At 37.1% G+C, this 16,110-nt stretch overlaps 2 protein-coding genes and 1 long non-coding RNA gene across 5 annotated transcripts in view; all 3 read left to right on the forward strand.

Moving 5' to 3' along the window:
- Positions 1–3,177, forward strand: part of LOC113668308 (solute carrier family 25 member 44) — a 4,527-nt gene extending 1,350 nt beyond the window's left edge. Inside the window, exon 2 of the mRNA XM_027184194.2 lies at positions 1,223–3,177. Coding sequence (XP_027039995.2) covers positions 1,223–1,447 — 225 coding nt within the window. The 3' untranslated portion in view covers positions 1,448–3,177. The remainder of the gene's footprint in view (positions 1–1,222) is intronic.
- A 1,675-nt stretch (positions 3,178–4,852) lies between these two features.
- Positions 4,853–6,030, forward strand: LOC149049892 (uncharacterized). Its single transcript, XR_016183442.1, has 3 exons — positions 4,853–4,868; positions 5,504–5,535; positions 5,894–6,030. It is a non-coding gene; the product is annotated as an uncharacterized LOC149049892 (long non-coding RNA).
- A 1,128-nt stretch (positions 6,031–7,158) lies between these two features.
- On the forward strand, positions 7,159–15,743 carry LOC113668307 (acetylgalactosaminyl-O-glycosyl-glycoprotein beta-1,3-N-acetylglucosaminyltransferase). 3 transcript variants are annotated; one of them, XM_089195518.1, is made up of 2 exons: positions 7,159–7,300; positions 12,898–15,743. In XM_089195518.1, the coding sequence occupies exon 2, from the start codon at positions 13,411–13,413 to the stop codon at positions 14,449–14,451; it is 1,041 nt and encodes a 346-aa protein (XP_089051644.1). In that variant the 5' UTR covers positions 7,159–7,300; positions 12,898–13,410; the 3' UTR covers positions 14,452–15,743. The 3 variants fall into 3 exon arrangements, with proteins under 3 accessions (XP_089051644.1, XP_027039994.2, XP_089051645.1); XM_027184193.2 differs by lacking the exon at positions 7,159–7,300 and adding an exon at positions 9,108–9,272; XM_089195519.1 differs by lacking the exon at positions 7,159–7,300 and adding an exon at positions 11,963–12,071.
- Positions 15,744–16,110: the final 367 nt, after the last annotated feature.

Below are 16,110 nucleotides of genomic sequence, written 5' to 3' on the forward strand. Positions count from 1 at the left end.
TCTGGTGCAGATGACCCTTTGGTTTAAATAAGTTTCCTCTGACACCATATTTTAATATGTATAAGTAATAACATGATTTTGAATGCAATTTGTTGTTAATAAGTGTGAGTAAATTTTTCAAAAACAATTGCAATTTTAAGTCTTTGTAAACTTTATAAGTGTTTATTAACACCAAATTGCAAGAGAAATCGTGTCATCACTTGATAATAATGTACGTGGAAAACATTACAGAGAGTTGAGACAGATGACTTTTGAAAGAGTGTGGGTGCTAATTGTAACTTGCACTCATGTTACAACTTTTCACTGGTGTTATATCATAATGCATGTTATCTTTTCATGTGTATTAGTATATATTTAAACATTGACTGGCATCGCTATGTCTCCCAAGTTTGGCCAAAAAAATAGTTCTATGAAAATATTGTTATTGGTATTAACTGGAGGATTTTTCAGAAGTGTAGACAAGGCTGGCTAAAAAGATTTCCAGTTGACCTGCATCATCTAATGAGTATCTTGAGTTGATGACTAAAGTTGTAGACCAAAAACCTGCATGGTAATCAAATAAGGTCACTAACTCAGTACTCTTAGTAAGTTTGTAAGTAGGAGATTGGGATAGAAAGCACAGTAGATGGCTGTAGAAGTCAGAACAGAAATAACTAGCTTCTCAGGTGACTGAGGGCATGCACCTGTGGAAAATTATGTAAATTGCAAATAGGTATTTTACAGCAGTTTACAAAACTTAAATTAATTTTGGGAAAGTGGGAAAGCTAAATTACAAAATTTAAATGAGCAATTGGAAAGTGGTATATTTTGATCTGTTTCACCACTGTAATTAGTTAGAATATGTAGGCAAATTCATTCCTTTCCAGAAAGAAAAACTCCATAATTTGTAGATCAAGGTATTGGTTAGAAGATCTAGTAAGGCTATTTAATTATAATAAGTAATAAGTTCCAGGCACTGCCTAACAAAGAAAAAAAATGTTTAAATGATCCTCCAAAGTAAGCAACTTTGAGGAGCAAAGTACCTCACAGTCTATTGCCAGTAGCCATCTTCTATTAAACCTTTGCCAACTGCAAATTCTTACAGTCCACTGTGCTGGCACTTGTTTTATTGGTGGGGGCAACCTATATGATATACCTGTACTCCTTCTAGCTTGTGCCAATTACCCAAATGTTACTGATTTTTCTATAATTTTATAACTGTAAGAAATCTTGCACTCTTCAGGTTGGTGGTGGAAAATCAGCATTAGTGTTCCAGATGTTTCGTTCCCTTCTGCACGAGGAAGGACCAAAGGGGCTAACCAAAGGTTTATCAGCCAGAATTCTAGCTATGGTGCCATCAAGTCTAGTGATGGTACTTGGATATGAGACCGTCAAAAGACTTAGTTTGAAAACAGTAGAAAAGGAGTTATATGTGCAAGATGAAGGTTACTTAAAGGCATCATTTTGATGAAACAATTCATGCTTGATTGATGTATGGAGATTTAAGTTAATCTTCACAAGGGAAAGTTTTTGGACAAATTTTATATCAAAACAAGATAAAATAAATGTCCCCATTATGGTTATTGTAATGTATACCCCTTTCTAGACATGAGTGAATTTTTAGGCAAGCAAAATGAGCTATCTATGCTCCTCTGTTTTCTCTTGCATCATATTTTTCCTTTCTTATTATGTTTTTTCATAAATGGTACGTGTAATGTCTTCTTGGTATGAAGCAAGGGTTAGATCTGATGACACTGTTTTGGCCTCTTTTGATAAATTCTCCAAAATTGAAATTGTATTAGATAACAGATAACTGTCTAAAGTCAAACCTGTACTCAGTGGTCACCCTTGGGGAATGGCAGGGTAATTGCTTGATACAGGTTGACCACTTAGACTGGTTCCACAGAAAAGGGGTATTATCAAAAAAAGCCATTTTATACCATGATTGACCACTTGATCAACAAAAATCCACTCAAAAAAATACTACTAACATTGATTTTGGGAAATAAGCATGGATTACCAGTAAACTTTACTTGAAAGATGATTCTTAAGTAGTTTTATTTGAGTGAAATCCCACTTTTTAATTTAATGTCCAATACAAAAGGAGGACAATAGAAACAGGTTGTAAGGAGTCAGTAGGGGTGACCGCTTAACAGAGGTGTAAATTAGATTGTTTAAGGGGAAATTTTCAGAACTTTGAAAACTGACCACTTGATATAGGTTTGACTGTAATTTTTGTTAATGGAGTATTCCAGTAAAGGCACCATTCACTCATCAAATTTGCATGATATACCTACATTTCCTTCATTTCTCATTTTATCAAATTTCTGGTTGCCCCAATGATAGAAATATTAATATACTTGGCTTTTAGCACATTAAATTAGGGGTCTTAATTGAATACAATTGCATAACTTCCAAAGAAGACAGAATTATACTTGCTTTTTCCAAATCTCCAGATCACTGATTAGTCAAAAAGTAGTTTTAAAAAGCTCTCTGAGTTATTTTCAGACATGTGTCTAACTCAGGCCAATATTTTGAATGATTTTCTATGTAGGATATTCATGGTGGAGTGGAAAGTTGGATATAATGGTTAAAACTTGTAAAAAAAAAAAGGATCACAATGGTAGAAAAATTCCCTGTGTTCATCATTAAAAATTATTTATTTTGCCGAGTCCAGTGGTCTTTAGCACTTGGGTATATGCAAGAATGTTCTAACATCGGCTTGAGTTCTCAGTCAGTCACTCTGTGGCTGTATTTTTCTTTTTTTTAAATCTCTTTGCTTGCTTGTTGGATGCTTGAGTGAGACATATGACTTCTTTGACGTTAGAAACATCTGATGTTACAAATTATTAATTTATTTTATCAGTAAATGACAAATTCAGATACTGACTGGTAAAGGGCTTATTTCCATAAGCCATATATCTTAGCAGTAAATAGCTTGGTGTATTTACCCAGAAGGTCAGTCAGACTAAAATTAGAATGTGTAAGTTACAGTATTTTATTTTTTCATCCTTGCTATGAATAATAGTTTTTATGCTAAAATAGCTCTAGTATTCTATCAAGTCTAATCAATGATTATTTTGTTGTTTATGTTAATCTATTCCCCAATTTTTTTTCTAGTTTTGTCATACAGGTAATTTATTCTGCTGTACCAATGGTGAAGTAATGAGGAAACAAAATAAATTGTAATGAAAATTACTCATTAGTGTTAATCTGATTATAAGGAGGAGAGTTAATGGCATACGTGTAAGAGAGGTGCAAATGAGGCCTGGGCTTATTTATTCTGGGGAGTATTAATTGGCCCGAAGTCGGACAAAAACGAACGACGGTCAATATTGTCAAGTACAGTTCGAGCAAGCGAAGTTGGTTAGTAATTTATTATTTGGCACTCAGACCAGATGTGTTTGTGTTGAACTACCTGGCTTTCCTGAACAACAATATACGGCTTAGACCATTCGGACCGTTTCCGTGCAAACGGTCCGAATGGAAAACTCCCGAATAAGTAAGAACCAATCAGAACGCCCGGATTTATCTCTGGCCAACTTTCCCATTCCTTGCCATTTAATTAATAAAAGGGTAATTTTGTATTCTCAACTGAGTTGGAAACGTAAATTGACCACCGTAAAGAATTTAAAAGCTGATGTTTCGAGCTTTAGCCCTTTGTCAGAGCGATTGGAGGAATTGTGGGTTGTGTGAGGGTTTGATATTTTTCTAGGTGTTGTTATCCAGCAGAGGTTGGCTGTATGGGAAAGAAAATTGAACCCTTGGTCATGAGTACGGCCTTGGCTTTCGGCACCGATGGCTCATATGAATGTTAAATTATTTTACTAAAAATTTAACCAGTAACTTCTATTTTTATTATTTCATTTCGTATCTTATGATCTGTTGAAAATTTTTTAAAAATCCAGGATAAAAATCAGCTTAATTGCCTTCAAAGTTTAAAATACCTTTTCACTCTGTAGTTATTTCTTGGTGTGTCTCCATCTTTATCTTTTCTCTCTTTCTCGTATGGTTCTTTCCAATTGATGTCTGGAAACATGCAAAACTACAAAACCGAATTACCATTTTTGAACCGAATGATCTACCTTCTCATGAGATGAAAGTTTAAAAAAATCGCAGCTTGGCCTAAATGAAAATCAGAAAAATTGGGAACAGCTTTGAGATCATTGAATCGCTTCCATGTAAGCAATTCAAAGCATTAGTTTCGCACCTTCGTCGGACTTATGTTTGTTTTGAATCAAGATATCTTTTCATTAAAGGTGATGTTATAAACTTTGACTTCTAAAACGTTTGGCATGCGGCAATCACCTTCGAAGGCAGCTGAATATGGACCTGCTTTCAATAATTTCTATGGAAAAGGACGCTCGTGTTTCAGCGTGAACATCATGATCTAAAAGCAAATTACACACAATGCTGCGATTGTTTAACATTTGCTTGGAAACACTGCTGGAAATAACATTACACGTTGTCTGCACACACATTAGAATAGGTTTTGCTGTTTGCAGAGTAGCAAATGATTGGATCAAAATATAGCAGACAAGCCTATATCATTGTAAAAGGTCCTAAAATTTACTTAAATTTACACAGTTGTTTAACTACAAACCACCGTCATTTCTGAAGTAAACAGACCGCACCCTCATTTCTGACGGACTTTATGACTGGAAAAACTCATTGGGGTAATAGAGCTTCGTTGCACAATCAGTGGACAGCTGCGTTTACTATGTGAAATCCTGGATAAAAAAATGTTGACCGATCTCTGAACAAAGTGTATGGTATATATTTGTTCTTCAGATACACAACTCAAACTAAACATTAACCCAGTTACCAGGTAAGGCAATAAATTACGTTGAATTTCTTTTTCTATTTTAAACAGATTCACAGAGCACCAAGTCAAAGGGTGTAATATAAGGGCCTGAAATTTATCTGTAGTAGACGTTTCACTGATTCAAATCGATTTACTTAACCAATAATTGAGAACTAATCCTTAACCGTTTCTTAGCGGTAGACTTATGAGCTTTTGAGCATGAGTTTGTTTCAATCACTGGCTTTACTTTTGATTCAAAATCTTGACTGTGGTAGATAACACCGGAGCCCTCTATGTAACAGTTTAAACGGCGGAATGTGCCTGACATCGGTTAACCGTTTAACTCCCGAGATTTCATTAGTAATTCTCTTTATTGTCTGCCATATGGTTCTTATGATGTTAGTTTGGAGAATTTTGTATTGGATCAACTTATAATCCCCTATAATTAATATTTTCTTTATTCTCATCACTTGTCTACTTGATATTGTATTGATACTGTTAGGAGAAATTCTGTCTTGGTCACTCATGGGAGTTTAAGGGTTAGGTTACAAAATACGATCGCGACTCTATTAATAATGAAAAAGCCAAAGGAAATATTTGTTTAAAGGGATGCTTTCCTGCCCATCCAGCGATTCTACATCGCATCATTTTTCTGTGTTGGTTTCTATTGGTCGGTCAGATTCATGCTTAGTAAGCTTCTCTGTCTCGTTTCTTTTTCAGATCACCGAGTCAAGTCGCATAACAAGTGAAAGGTAAGTTTCTGAAAGCGATCAATCAAGCACACGAATGAACAAAACCGTGAACGAAGGAGCGATCGAACGATCAAATGAACAAGGGAAGGAGTTAATGAGAAGAAGACTTCTAGGGAACGAAGGGCCAGTGAAATGATGGACCAAAGGTTGAACGAGCCCGTGAACTGACATATGCACTAACACACGAACGAATAGGGCAGAACACACGTACCGACGGACGGACAGAATGGTGGTGGAATGTATTCATTTTAAGAAATGCTCAATATTCAACTTAAAGTTGAGGAATGAGATGTAAAGAAAAATCATTCGTCAAAAATATTATTTCCGAAATATCATTTTTCTTTTTCGTACTTCACAGATGAAGTCTGTCCTGATTGCTCTCCTCTGTGGCTTACTTTTCGCTGCCAGCTTTGCCTCTAAAAACCAGGCGTGTTACGACGACTGCAACAAAGAGCATATCAAATGTGTAGGGGATTGTGTTAACAGTGGAAATAACAACTTTAAGTGTCTCTGGGAATGTAGAAACAACTATTATGCCTGTACAGCAGGCTGTTACCAGCCTCCAAGTCCATAACCGACGTAAATCAGAGTCAAGACATTAATTCAAGGCCGATCAACATCAGTGTGACATGTGAGGCTACTAAATAAAAAGTGAAATGCATGATTTATGGGAGGAGAGTGTTTTTTCTGACGATGTACAAAGATCATACCTTCATATGACGCTTCATTAAGCTTTAAATTGGCGCGTTGCTTCGTGAATTAGTACTATCTTTATTATCACATAAATAAGACAGTCCATTTGTCTATAACAGAAATCAACCAATCACGTTGCTATATCACCATTCTCCGAGGACCATTATTTTCTCATTGTGACCGCCTGGTCACTAAAATATATTCATTGTTCATCAAAGCTTTCGCGGTCCATCCATTTCAGTCGGTAGTTTGTGGCGGGAGTTTCTCGTCGAAGACGCTCTAAGATAAAGATAAGAGAGCGCTAAGTCTGCGAAGCACAAGGCGATTTGAGGAAATTCACTCTCGTAACGTTATATTTTTATGGGTTAAGTTAGGCCCCTGCTACACTTCTTCGTTTTCGATCAGGAATCATACATTTTGATATGTTTTCGCCGGTCAACCGCACTAAAACGCTCGAAAACGTTGATGAAAACGGAAAATTTGAATATGCATCGTTTGAAAATGGTGACGAAAATGGTGACGAAAAAATTAACTGATGTGATTGCTCTCATGCATGCGGAATTCCAAGTCCCAGTGGTTTTATCCTTTACGGCCGTTTTGGTGAGGACAAGTGAAGACGCTGCGAAAGCGCTTGTTTGAGTAGAAATATTTTGCTTCGTTTTGAAAATGAAAATGGAGACTTTTTAAAACGTATTAGTGTGGTCAGGGCCTTAGATAGACTCCTCTGTATAGGAAATATACCCGAGAAAAAGTTGGGCTGACTCGAGATCAGGTCAGTTTTCGCTATGGTTATCTTTAGAATTGCCTTGGAGGGGGAAGGGAGGTCTTAAGGGTCATGTGATCAAAATCGTTTTTTCCACTAGGGCGCTTTGACGAATCTTGAAATCCGATTGGTTCATGGAGCAGGCAAGATTTTCCTATCCTGCCCATGGACAACGGTAACGTTTGGCCGGCCGAATCATCTTGTTGATCTATTTTTGTATAGAAGCTGGTAACAATCGTCAATATTTTGCTGTAGAATAATCTACGCAGACTTAACTCTGTTCACTTTTAAATGGCAAGGAACGTCACCGTAAGTAATTTCAAATGCGAAATTCTAAGTTGTGATAATTTATTTACTCTAACGGCGCGCGTAAATCTCGTCTTTCTTCAACCGCGAAACTGAAATCAAATGAGGTAGTTTCTCCAGACACAAGGGGATTTAACGCGGATTTCACTCATTAAATTTGTTCGGTTTCTGCCTTACAAGGTAGGTAGAAGTGTCGGGATTAAACCTACTCACACAATCGCACTGGCACAACTCAAAACCTTACTTAAATGTTTACACCGAACAAGTTACTTTGGAGAATTACAGATTGCATTAAATGAAAGTATGACATTCGTCAATTGAAATTTGCATCAATTTCTCGTTAAGTTACTTTTTGAGAAGGATTGGGAAGTTATGAACGGTTTTATTTTATAGATTTCATGTCAAGTTTAACCCATTGGAAATAAATTTTTTTATGTGCAACGTAAGAGATTTGAGAGAGAGAGGGAAACTGAAAATATATAAGTTATCTCCTGTATTGGGGTCGATCCGTACAGTGAAAAATTGTGACCTCTGGCAGCATTTTAAAGACCTCCGTCTTAGTTTCTCTATCATACAGACTTCCCAACCGGAAAATAAGAAACATTTTTTTCAGGGTGGCCCATTCAGGGAGCTTACAAAGCATCCGCTCAGCTTTCAACAGAATAAGTACTTAAACGAAACTACATGAATATTCTAGACCAACTATACCATAGAATAACACGTACTCTTAAAAAAAAAAACATTTACTTCAGAAATAATACATTCAACAAGAGATAACCGGAAAAAGATTATATATTTTGAAGTACTTGAAATTATTGAAGAATAAAGCTTCATAGTAACTTAAGTTTGAAGAACAAGCAGGAGCAAAAAGTTTCTCCGACACGTCGAACAACTGCAAACGTCTTTATATATTGAATACAAAAAAGTAGCAGTAGATTAGTGAGAAGTAATCAGTCACTCCAGTCGATTTCTGGTGATTAATAAACATGGAAATATAGAGTTTTACGTATCCTGACTTACGCACCTGCGCGTGTAGGTAAGGACGTTACGAGAGATGAGTGAAGGCTCAGTTCTAATATGACGGATAACAAACGACTGTAAATATGAATTCAAATTAGTAGAAGCAGCTCTAACCAAATTGTAATCACAAAGGTACATCGTCTTCTCATAAGATGAATAATTCATCTTTCTTTTTCTCTCCGTAGTTTCAGTCGATCAGGTAGCGTTACCTGTATACCTGTAGATCGAAACAAAATGCCTCAAGGCAAAAGAAACCAAAAATTTTTTATATTTATGACGACCAAACGATGAAATAAATGCACAGCTGTGAAGTTCTGCGGCGTTTTTAAAAACAGCCCTGTTTCTTGTCTCTACGGGAGGTAAATTTTCAAGACAAAGCCGAGTCGGTTTTTCATGCTAGATCAAAAAAGGAATTAATCAGTTTTTTGTTTTCAATTTAGTTTCTGCTTTCATTAGTTTCTATTCCTGTTTTTCGGTTTTGATGAAAATATCGTTTTCTGGTTAGAACATATCTGGGTGAAATTGCACGGGTATTATCATTTAAATGAAGCGTGGGCTTCCATCAATTTACAGTCCAAGGGATGAAGGAATAGAAAAACTTGTTTTTCACTTGATAACATAAAAAAATATTTTAGCGATGATGCTTTACTGCCTACTGATTAAAAATTGCTTTGAAATTTTTAATTTTAATTTTTTTATATTTTTAGATTACCATCGAATTTATTAGGATCGATCACCACAGGTTAAATAAACAGAATTATGTTTTCGTCGCCTTTGAAAATGAATAAATAATTTTCAATGAGCTTGGTATTGTGCTAGAGCAGGTGTATAAAAGGTACTCAACACCTAAACTGTTTTCTCAGTTAATCAACAATTCAGTGACATTTCAGTCCTCAGTCAGAACGAATTGGAACACGATTGAATTTTTGAACGCACTACTGAAAGACTCATTACGGTAAGTCCCATAGAAAAAGATGAATTGAGTAGTTACAGCTCATAGATACCTGTGTACTGCTGTTGTAGGCAATTGAGTGACTTACGTTTCGAGTGATCGAGAAAGTTATATCTAATATTTAAGTCCTGGGTCCACTTGTATAAAGGTCGGAAAACGTTATCTAACTGATAAGATGTTCACTGGTGGATAAGTGATAGCAAAACGTATAGCGTTATCCACCGGATAGAGATTTATCCAGCAGATAGCGTTATCCAACCTTCGAAAAACCGGGGGGTGGACATTATTATTTTTCTAAGACAGATTCGGTATCCTTGAGATCCTGCCTTAGTCAGGACCCTCGAAACGTTTACGATATTTCGAAAAATTCGCCACGGCGGTTTATTTGCCATTAAAGAATTCATGTTTACAAAAAAACGTTTACAGAGTCTCCCAAAATTCGCCACGGCGGTTTATTTGCCATTATCGAATTTATGTTGAAATTTAGAAACCAAGCATTTTAGAATAAGATGTTTACGCTAGGATTACACAACTGGAGTGGAAATCGTTGCGGATTCGTGACGAATCCTGTACGTTTAAGCACAATTTTAGCTTGCCATAAAACGTTTAGGCAAAGCTAAAAAGCTTACAATATCGAAATGCAAAAATGTTATACAGTCGCTGTGTTATCGAAATCAGTAATACTCTTCAACAGAAGATCACATCGTATTTTGATATTACTCTGAAATCAATGGACATTATAAAAATTTGCTCTTTTTAATGGTGAAAAGTTAAGGAGATGGAGTCTTGGGGTTTTTCAGGCCTCTGTTAGGGGGAAAATTATGTGTTTTAGTTTGGACAAATTTTCAGTATTTTATGGCCGCGCAGTTCAAGTTTATTTTTCCGGTTTCGACCTAGTTCCTGTGTTCTATTAGTTCTTTCACTCGACCGGTTATGCGGGAAAGGATGATGAACGGGTTTTTCTTTTCAAATTGTTGCTATTATTGTAAAATTATAACCAGAGCAATTGAATTGATAATGAATATCATAAAATATTATATTTAGGGTTTTCATGGTTTTTGGGGCAAATATCTTCATATGTATTCGTGTACTTTTGCATTTAAAATATTGGGTTTATTGGGGTTTTCTTTCTAGTAAGTTAAATAAAATGTATAAAAACCACAGTAGCTTTTGGAATAGATTTTTCAGTGTTACTCGCTTCATCATATGCACCTACTTGTCAGCACTTTTGTTATTTATTACATGGTTTTTTTCAAGTAAATTTAAGTGTTAATGGTCTTTCTGAAAAAAATGGTTTTCACGGTAGTTGGCAGCTGAGTTTATACTCGTAACTTTAATTTCTTTTCATACGATAGTTTCCACACCAACCTTGGCATAGATAAGCAGAAACTTTTAATTGCTTTTCCGTTTTTATTTCCTAAGCTGCTCTGCTGCAATTAAAATAGGTATTATTTTCTATACCAAAGCTGTGAATTCGCACCTAAGTTTCCTATTTTCTCGGCCTAGGGTTTATTGTATCCATCTTTTTAATTTTGAGATTATTTTTGTCGTAGAAAACAGATGGAATATCTGAGTAATTTTCGTTTATCTTCAAAGAGACCTTTTCCGCTCCTTTGTGTCCTTATTCAAATATTGCGATCTGTGTAACAATAGCACCTCACACCAGTTAGTTCTTAAGCAACTACCTTGTACAGTTTTGGTGATTACAGTTTTAGTTTTGACTCTAGCATGTTGTGTGTTAGAGCGCTCTGCGAACAAAAGTATACTGTGGAACCAAAACGCTGTCTCCTCCTTGACGTCCGTACAAGCTCACACGAAGTAGATCGCCGTGTGCCAGGAAATCATGACAAGTTTCCGTTCTCGCAAGCCGAGTGGTCTCTACCGAGCTATTTTCCCCCGTTTGTACGTTCCCGCGAAAGTTCAGTTAAGAGCGAGCGAAAACTTATCGTCACACCTCAGGGTCTCTCAGGGGTCGACAGGTCTGGTTCTCTGGGCCTTTGGATCTTTAGGTCTGTAGTTCCTAAGGCCTTAAGGTTTTTGGGTCTGTGGGTCTTAAAGTCTCTTGGTACCTGAGTCTTTGGGTCTCCAAATCTCCGGGTCTTTGGGTCTCTGTGTCTATGGTTTTATAGGTCTTCTAGTGGTTTCTGGGTCTCTCGGTCTCTGTGTCTCTCTTCCTGGTCTAGTTTGTGGACAATAATGTTTTGATCCCCTCCAAAAAGTTTGACGTTGCGAAACGCTTTATCAGCTCTACAAGCTGTTCAGTCACGTCATTGATTTTGTTAATCATCAAATGTATTTAATCATGCAGAAAAGGTTTGTATAACCACCCAATGTTGCTTTGATCATAGCAGTAATGCAATCTTGTGTCATTTGCTCTTTAGAAAAAGGATACAAAAACAGAAAAGAACGGGGGGCCGAAACACGGCTATATTATACAACTTGAATTTTGAACGGTATTTTATGCCATACTCAAGACTTAAAGACCTAAAGCGACCCAAAGACCCGGAGAACTAGAGACCTAAAGACCCTGAAACGTTAAAAACCCTGAGGCCCGAAAGACTTCATAGATATAGGGTAACATACCGTTCAAAATTCTGTCAGGGTATATTCCCTATCGAAAAATCAATTTTCCCATCGCATTTCAATAACGGAAATACATCATTTGTAATAAAGTTCAAGCCCTTTACTAAGCTGACCGATATCCTGTTGCGTGAACAGGCCGAAACCTCTGGCGCATAAAGGCGAATCCCATCGCTTTGACGAAGGGCTAATGCACGAAACGTCAGCTTTTAAACTCTTATGGTGAGCAATTTAAGTTATCAACTCAGTTGATATTATTAAATTAGCTAATATTCTCAATTGCCGAGTCTGCTACTTGCAGAGTACTCTCCTACCTATGGCAAGCCAATTGTAGCAATATTCAATACTAAAATTCAATTTCAATTCAATGAAATTCAATTTCAATTCAATGAGATTCAAGTTCAATTCAATGAAATTCAAGTTCAATTCAATGAAATTCAATTTCAATTCAATGAAATTCAATTTCAATTCAATGAAATTCAATGAAATTCAATGAGATTCAAGTTCAATTCAATGAAATTCAAGTTCAATTCAATGAAATTCAATTTCAATTCAATTTCAATTCAATTTCAATTCAACGGAAATTGAATTGAACTTGAATTTCATTGAATTGAACTTGAATCTCATTGAATTGAAATTGAATTTCATTGAATTGAAATTGAATTGAAATTGAATTTCATTGAATTGAAATTGAATTTTAGTATTGAATATTGCTACAATTGGCTTGCCATACCATAGCCATACCTACCCAGACTTCTCACGGTATTAAGGTGGATTTCTATCTACAGTACTCTGAAACTATTTAAAAACTCTCCAGAGTTGATCAACATTTATATGCTGATTTCAGTAATAAAAAATATATATATATGAATGGAGCGCACCAAACTCGGTTTTGAATCACAGGAGTCGTTACTCAGAAGAGCCGATCAAATTGACATATCTGAGTAAACACGGAGAAAATTTGGGCTTTTATCCAATTAATTTTCAGACCTCGTAATTTCGATAATAACGTTTTTGTTCTTACCAAAGTTTTGTTTCTTCCTTTTAGCGTGTCAATCGCCCGGTCAAGCCTCAAATATATGCGGTACAGGATGAAATAGCAGTAATACCGTAGGTAGGTTTTGTTATGTTGTGTAAATACCCGTCAATCAAACGCGCAGGACTGTAGAGAGAAGATTGAAAAGATTCAAAGAGAAGAGTAAAACAAGAGGTCATTAGTTCGATAACAGAGCAATGGATGATAAGCATTTTCTAACTTTCTTAAATCGGAAAACAAGACTTTGAGGCATATTTTGAATCAGTTCGACTCTTCAACTGAAGAATTGACTTGACAGTAATCAACTGTAAAGCGGAGTCAGTATTGATGCCATCGATATATGAATAATCAGCTCCAAATGTCATTCAACGCAAGATAGTTTGAAGGGAGCTGATTGCGATTCAAGAGGTCGATAGATCGCCATCGCTCCTTACTAGTACACAAGATAAGGCATTGTCCTCTGGTGTACGTAAACAAATTTGTCTCTGTTTACTTTTGGCAACAACTTTTGCCTCAACCAGTTAGATGGAACTTGCAAGGCGCGCCGTAACGTTGGTAAGAAGCTTTCGACGATTACCGTCATTAGCGATTCGTACCTTGAGAAAGTGTCTACTACTTGTTCCTATTTGTCTGTTGCTTCTGATAGTCTTGAGTTTATGGATGACACTGAACGAGATCAACCGAAAGGTGACTCTACTGGCTTCGTCTTCTGTTCTCAGCGAGCCTGAAACGAACGCTGTTAACTTCCTAGACCAAGGCTTCTATTCTCAACATCAAATTCTTCGCACAAAATTACGAACTACTGCCTCTTGTCCACCAAAATCGATTATTCTCCTTATTTTGGTATCGTCGAATGTCGGGAATTTTGAAAGGCGCCAGTTAATACGGAAAACTTGGGGCGCTGATCACTCAATCGAAAGCAAATGGAAAACAGTTTTCCTAATGGGAAAGAACAACATTGAGAGAGAAATGGAAAACGCTACGGCTGAGGCCAGAGTATTCGGCGACATCATACAAAGCGATTACCAAGAACACTTTTGGAACATGAGTTACAAAGTTGCGATGGGATTCGAATGGGCGGTCAAATATTGCAATTTTTATTTCATTCTTAAAGCAGATGACGATGTATTTGTAAATACTCTCGGTCTGGTGAATTTTCTAAGTAAACATACAACGCCCATGAGTAAATTATACACTGGTAATATCATGGTTGGCAGTCCTGTTTTGAGAAATGGAAGATATGGTGTTACTCCCGAGGAATACAATGAAACCGTTTATAAGCCATATTGTAGCGGAGGAGGTTATATTTTGTCACGCGACGTGGTGGAAAAGTTCTTGTGGTATTTTGACGTTTTGAGGCCTCTTAAAATCGACGATGCGTACATCGGAATATTAGCAGCAAAAGCCGGAGTTAAAGTAACTCATAATGAACACTTTCGCATGTACGAGAACAAATGTGAATACAGAGAAACTACTTTGGTGCAGCATCCAGCGCGAGGAGACTGCGTGATAATGCTTTACCACAGAATGATAGGCTGGAAAAGCAAGATGAAACAAAATGAATAGGGCGACAGATAGGCCAACTGTGCTCTTCGGTTTCCTCAAACGTTCAAAGGCAGATAATAACACTTCCGATCTCTGAGTTGAAAAAAAATGTTTCGTCATGACAAAAGGAAAAACATAAGAATTTGTTCATGCTTAGTGTGCGTATATCGAGTCAAGGATGCACGCGGGAAGTTTGGAGCACGAAAAAAAAAAAAAGAGTAGTTCGAGCGACTCTAGCTTCTTTAGTGCTCTCCAAACTTCCCAAGTGCATCCATAACTCGATATATGCACTGCTAAAAGCATGAGCAAATTCTTTTATAACAATGCGACAACAAGGATCTCGCGAAGAAGTATTTTGCTGTGATAGAGTGCAAAATTCTCACAACACACCAAAAAAGTAAACAAACGACCCTATTGGCTGGTCAGAAACACGCGACATTTTAGTATTCTGGTTTGAGCGAGAACATTTGATCCAGTCAACCGATAACTGTGAATGAAATGCTCGAAATCTACGGGGAAAATAGAGAAAATCAAAGCCAAATGAAAGCAAGTGTCACTAAAAAATGTTTAAAAAGTCAAAGACCCGAAGTTATCAAGGGTTTTGATTGTTCAAAATAATGTTTACGCCGCTGTGCACGGTGTAATTGGAGAAGACAGACTGCAGGAAGCTTGCAGTTTTCTCCTGTTCCCAGTAAATGTCTTTCGGCCAAAATTTGCCGCAGCTGAGCTTCCGACAAATTTGCGAAACGTGCAACTTGCGTTTTTTTCGGCTTTATTTTTGTTGTGTGTTGGATCAGGACCTAAAAGGTCAATGCTGATAGAAAAATTGGCCAGTTCTTCGCTGGTTTCTTCCATATTTCAAAGAAAAGGAAAACTGCACTGCAGCTTAACAGGACGGAAACTCTGAAGCTAGATAAAAAAAATGCTCACTTCATCTTATTTACGCACGGGCGTGCGTAAGTAAAGATTTTGTTGATAGCGGCTGAATAGGACTTTTATGGGGCAAGCACTTGCGCTATGTTATAAATTACACGTATCAAGACGCATTAGACGTATTTGTAATGTAGCAATCAAACGTGTTAACATGTAATTTTAGTCTAATTTGCATTTTGTGGCACGCAACAAAGTTGGAAGAGCTTTGCTAGAAAACCAGGGAATTTGACTAAAAGACAGAATTATATTGTATGAAGATGCTTTTCCATCTTAAATGTCACGAGCGAGAACAAAGAGCCACAGACCTTTGGAATCCGTACTCCGATGTAAACTCAATCACTGGGCCATCTAAAATTACGCTTCGACAGTTTTCGAAATAATTCAGCGTGGTGTTATTTAGTTTGATGTAGAAAAGGCTCAACTCAACTCAGCAAATATGTTAGTCTTCAAGTGATGGGCTCCTGTCCTTTTAACCCATTGCGAAAAGACCGGCAGTCATTATTTATCGTCTACGGGGATAAGTGAGGCGTGAGTGGCCCAGTGGTCAGAGCGCTGGACTCTGGGTCGGACGGCCCGGGTTCGAGTCCTGGATGGGGCACTACGTTGTGGCCTTAAGCAAGTCGCTTCACTCACCTCGCTTCGTCTTCTCGGATAAGACGTTAAGCCGGAGGTCCCGTCTCCTGCAGGGTTTGGGGTAGGAGACGTTAATTTCCCACGCACGAGATTACTGTGTGATGGATGTCCTCC

This window comes from Pocillopora damicornis, chromosome 2, assembly GCF_964200805.1.
Source record: "Pocillopora damicornis chromosome 2, jaPocDami1.2, whole genome shotgun sequence".
Lineage (NCBI taxonomy): Eukaryota > Metazoa > Cnidaria > Anthozoa > Scleractinia > Pocilloporidae > Pocillopora > Pocillopora damicornis.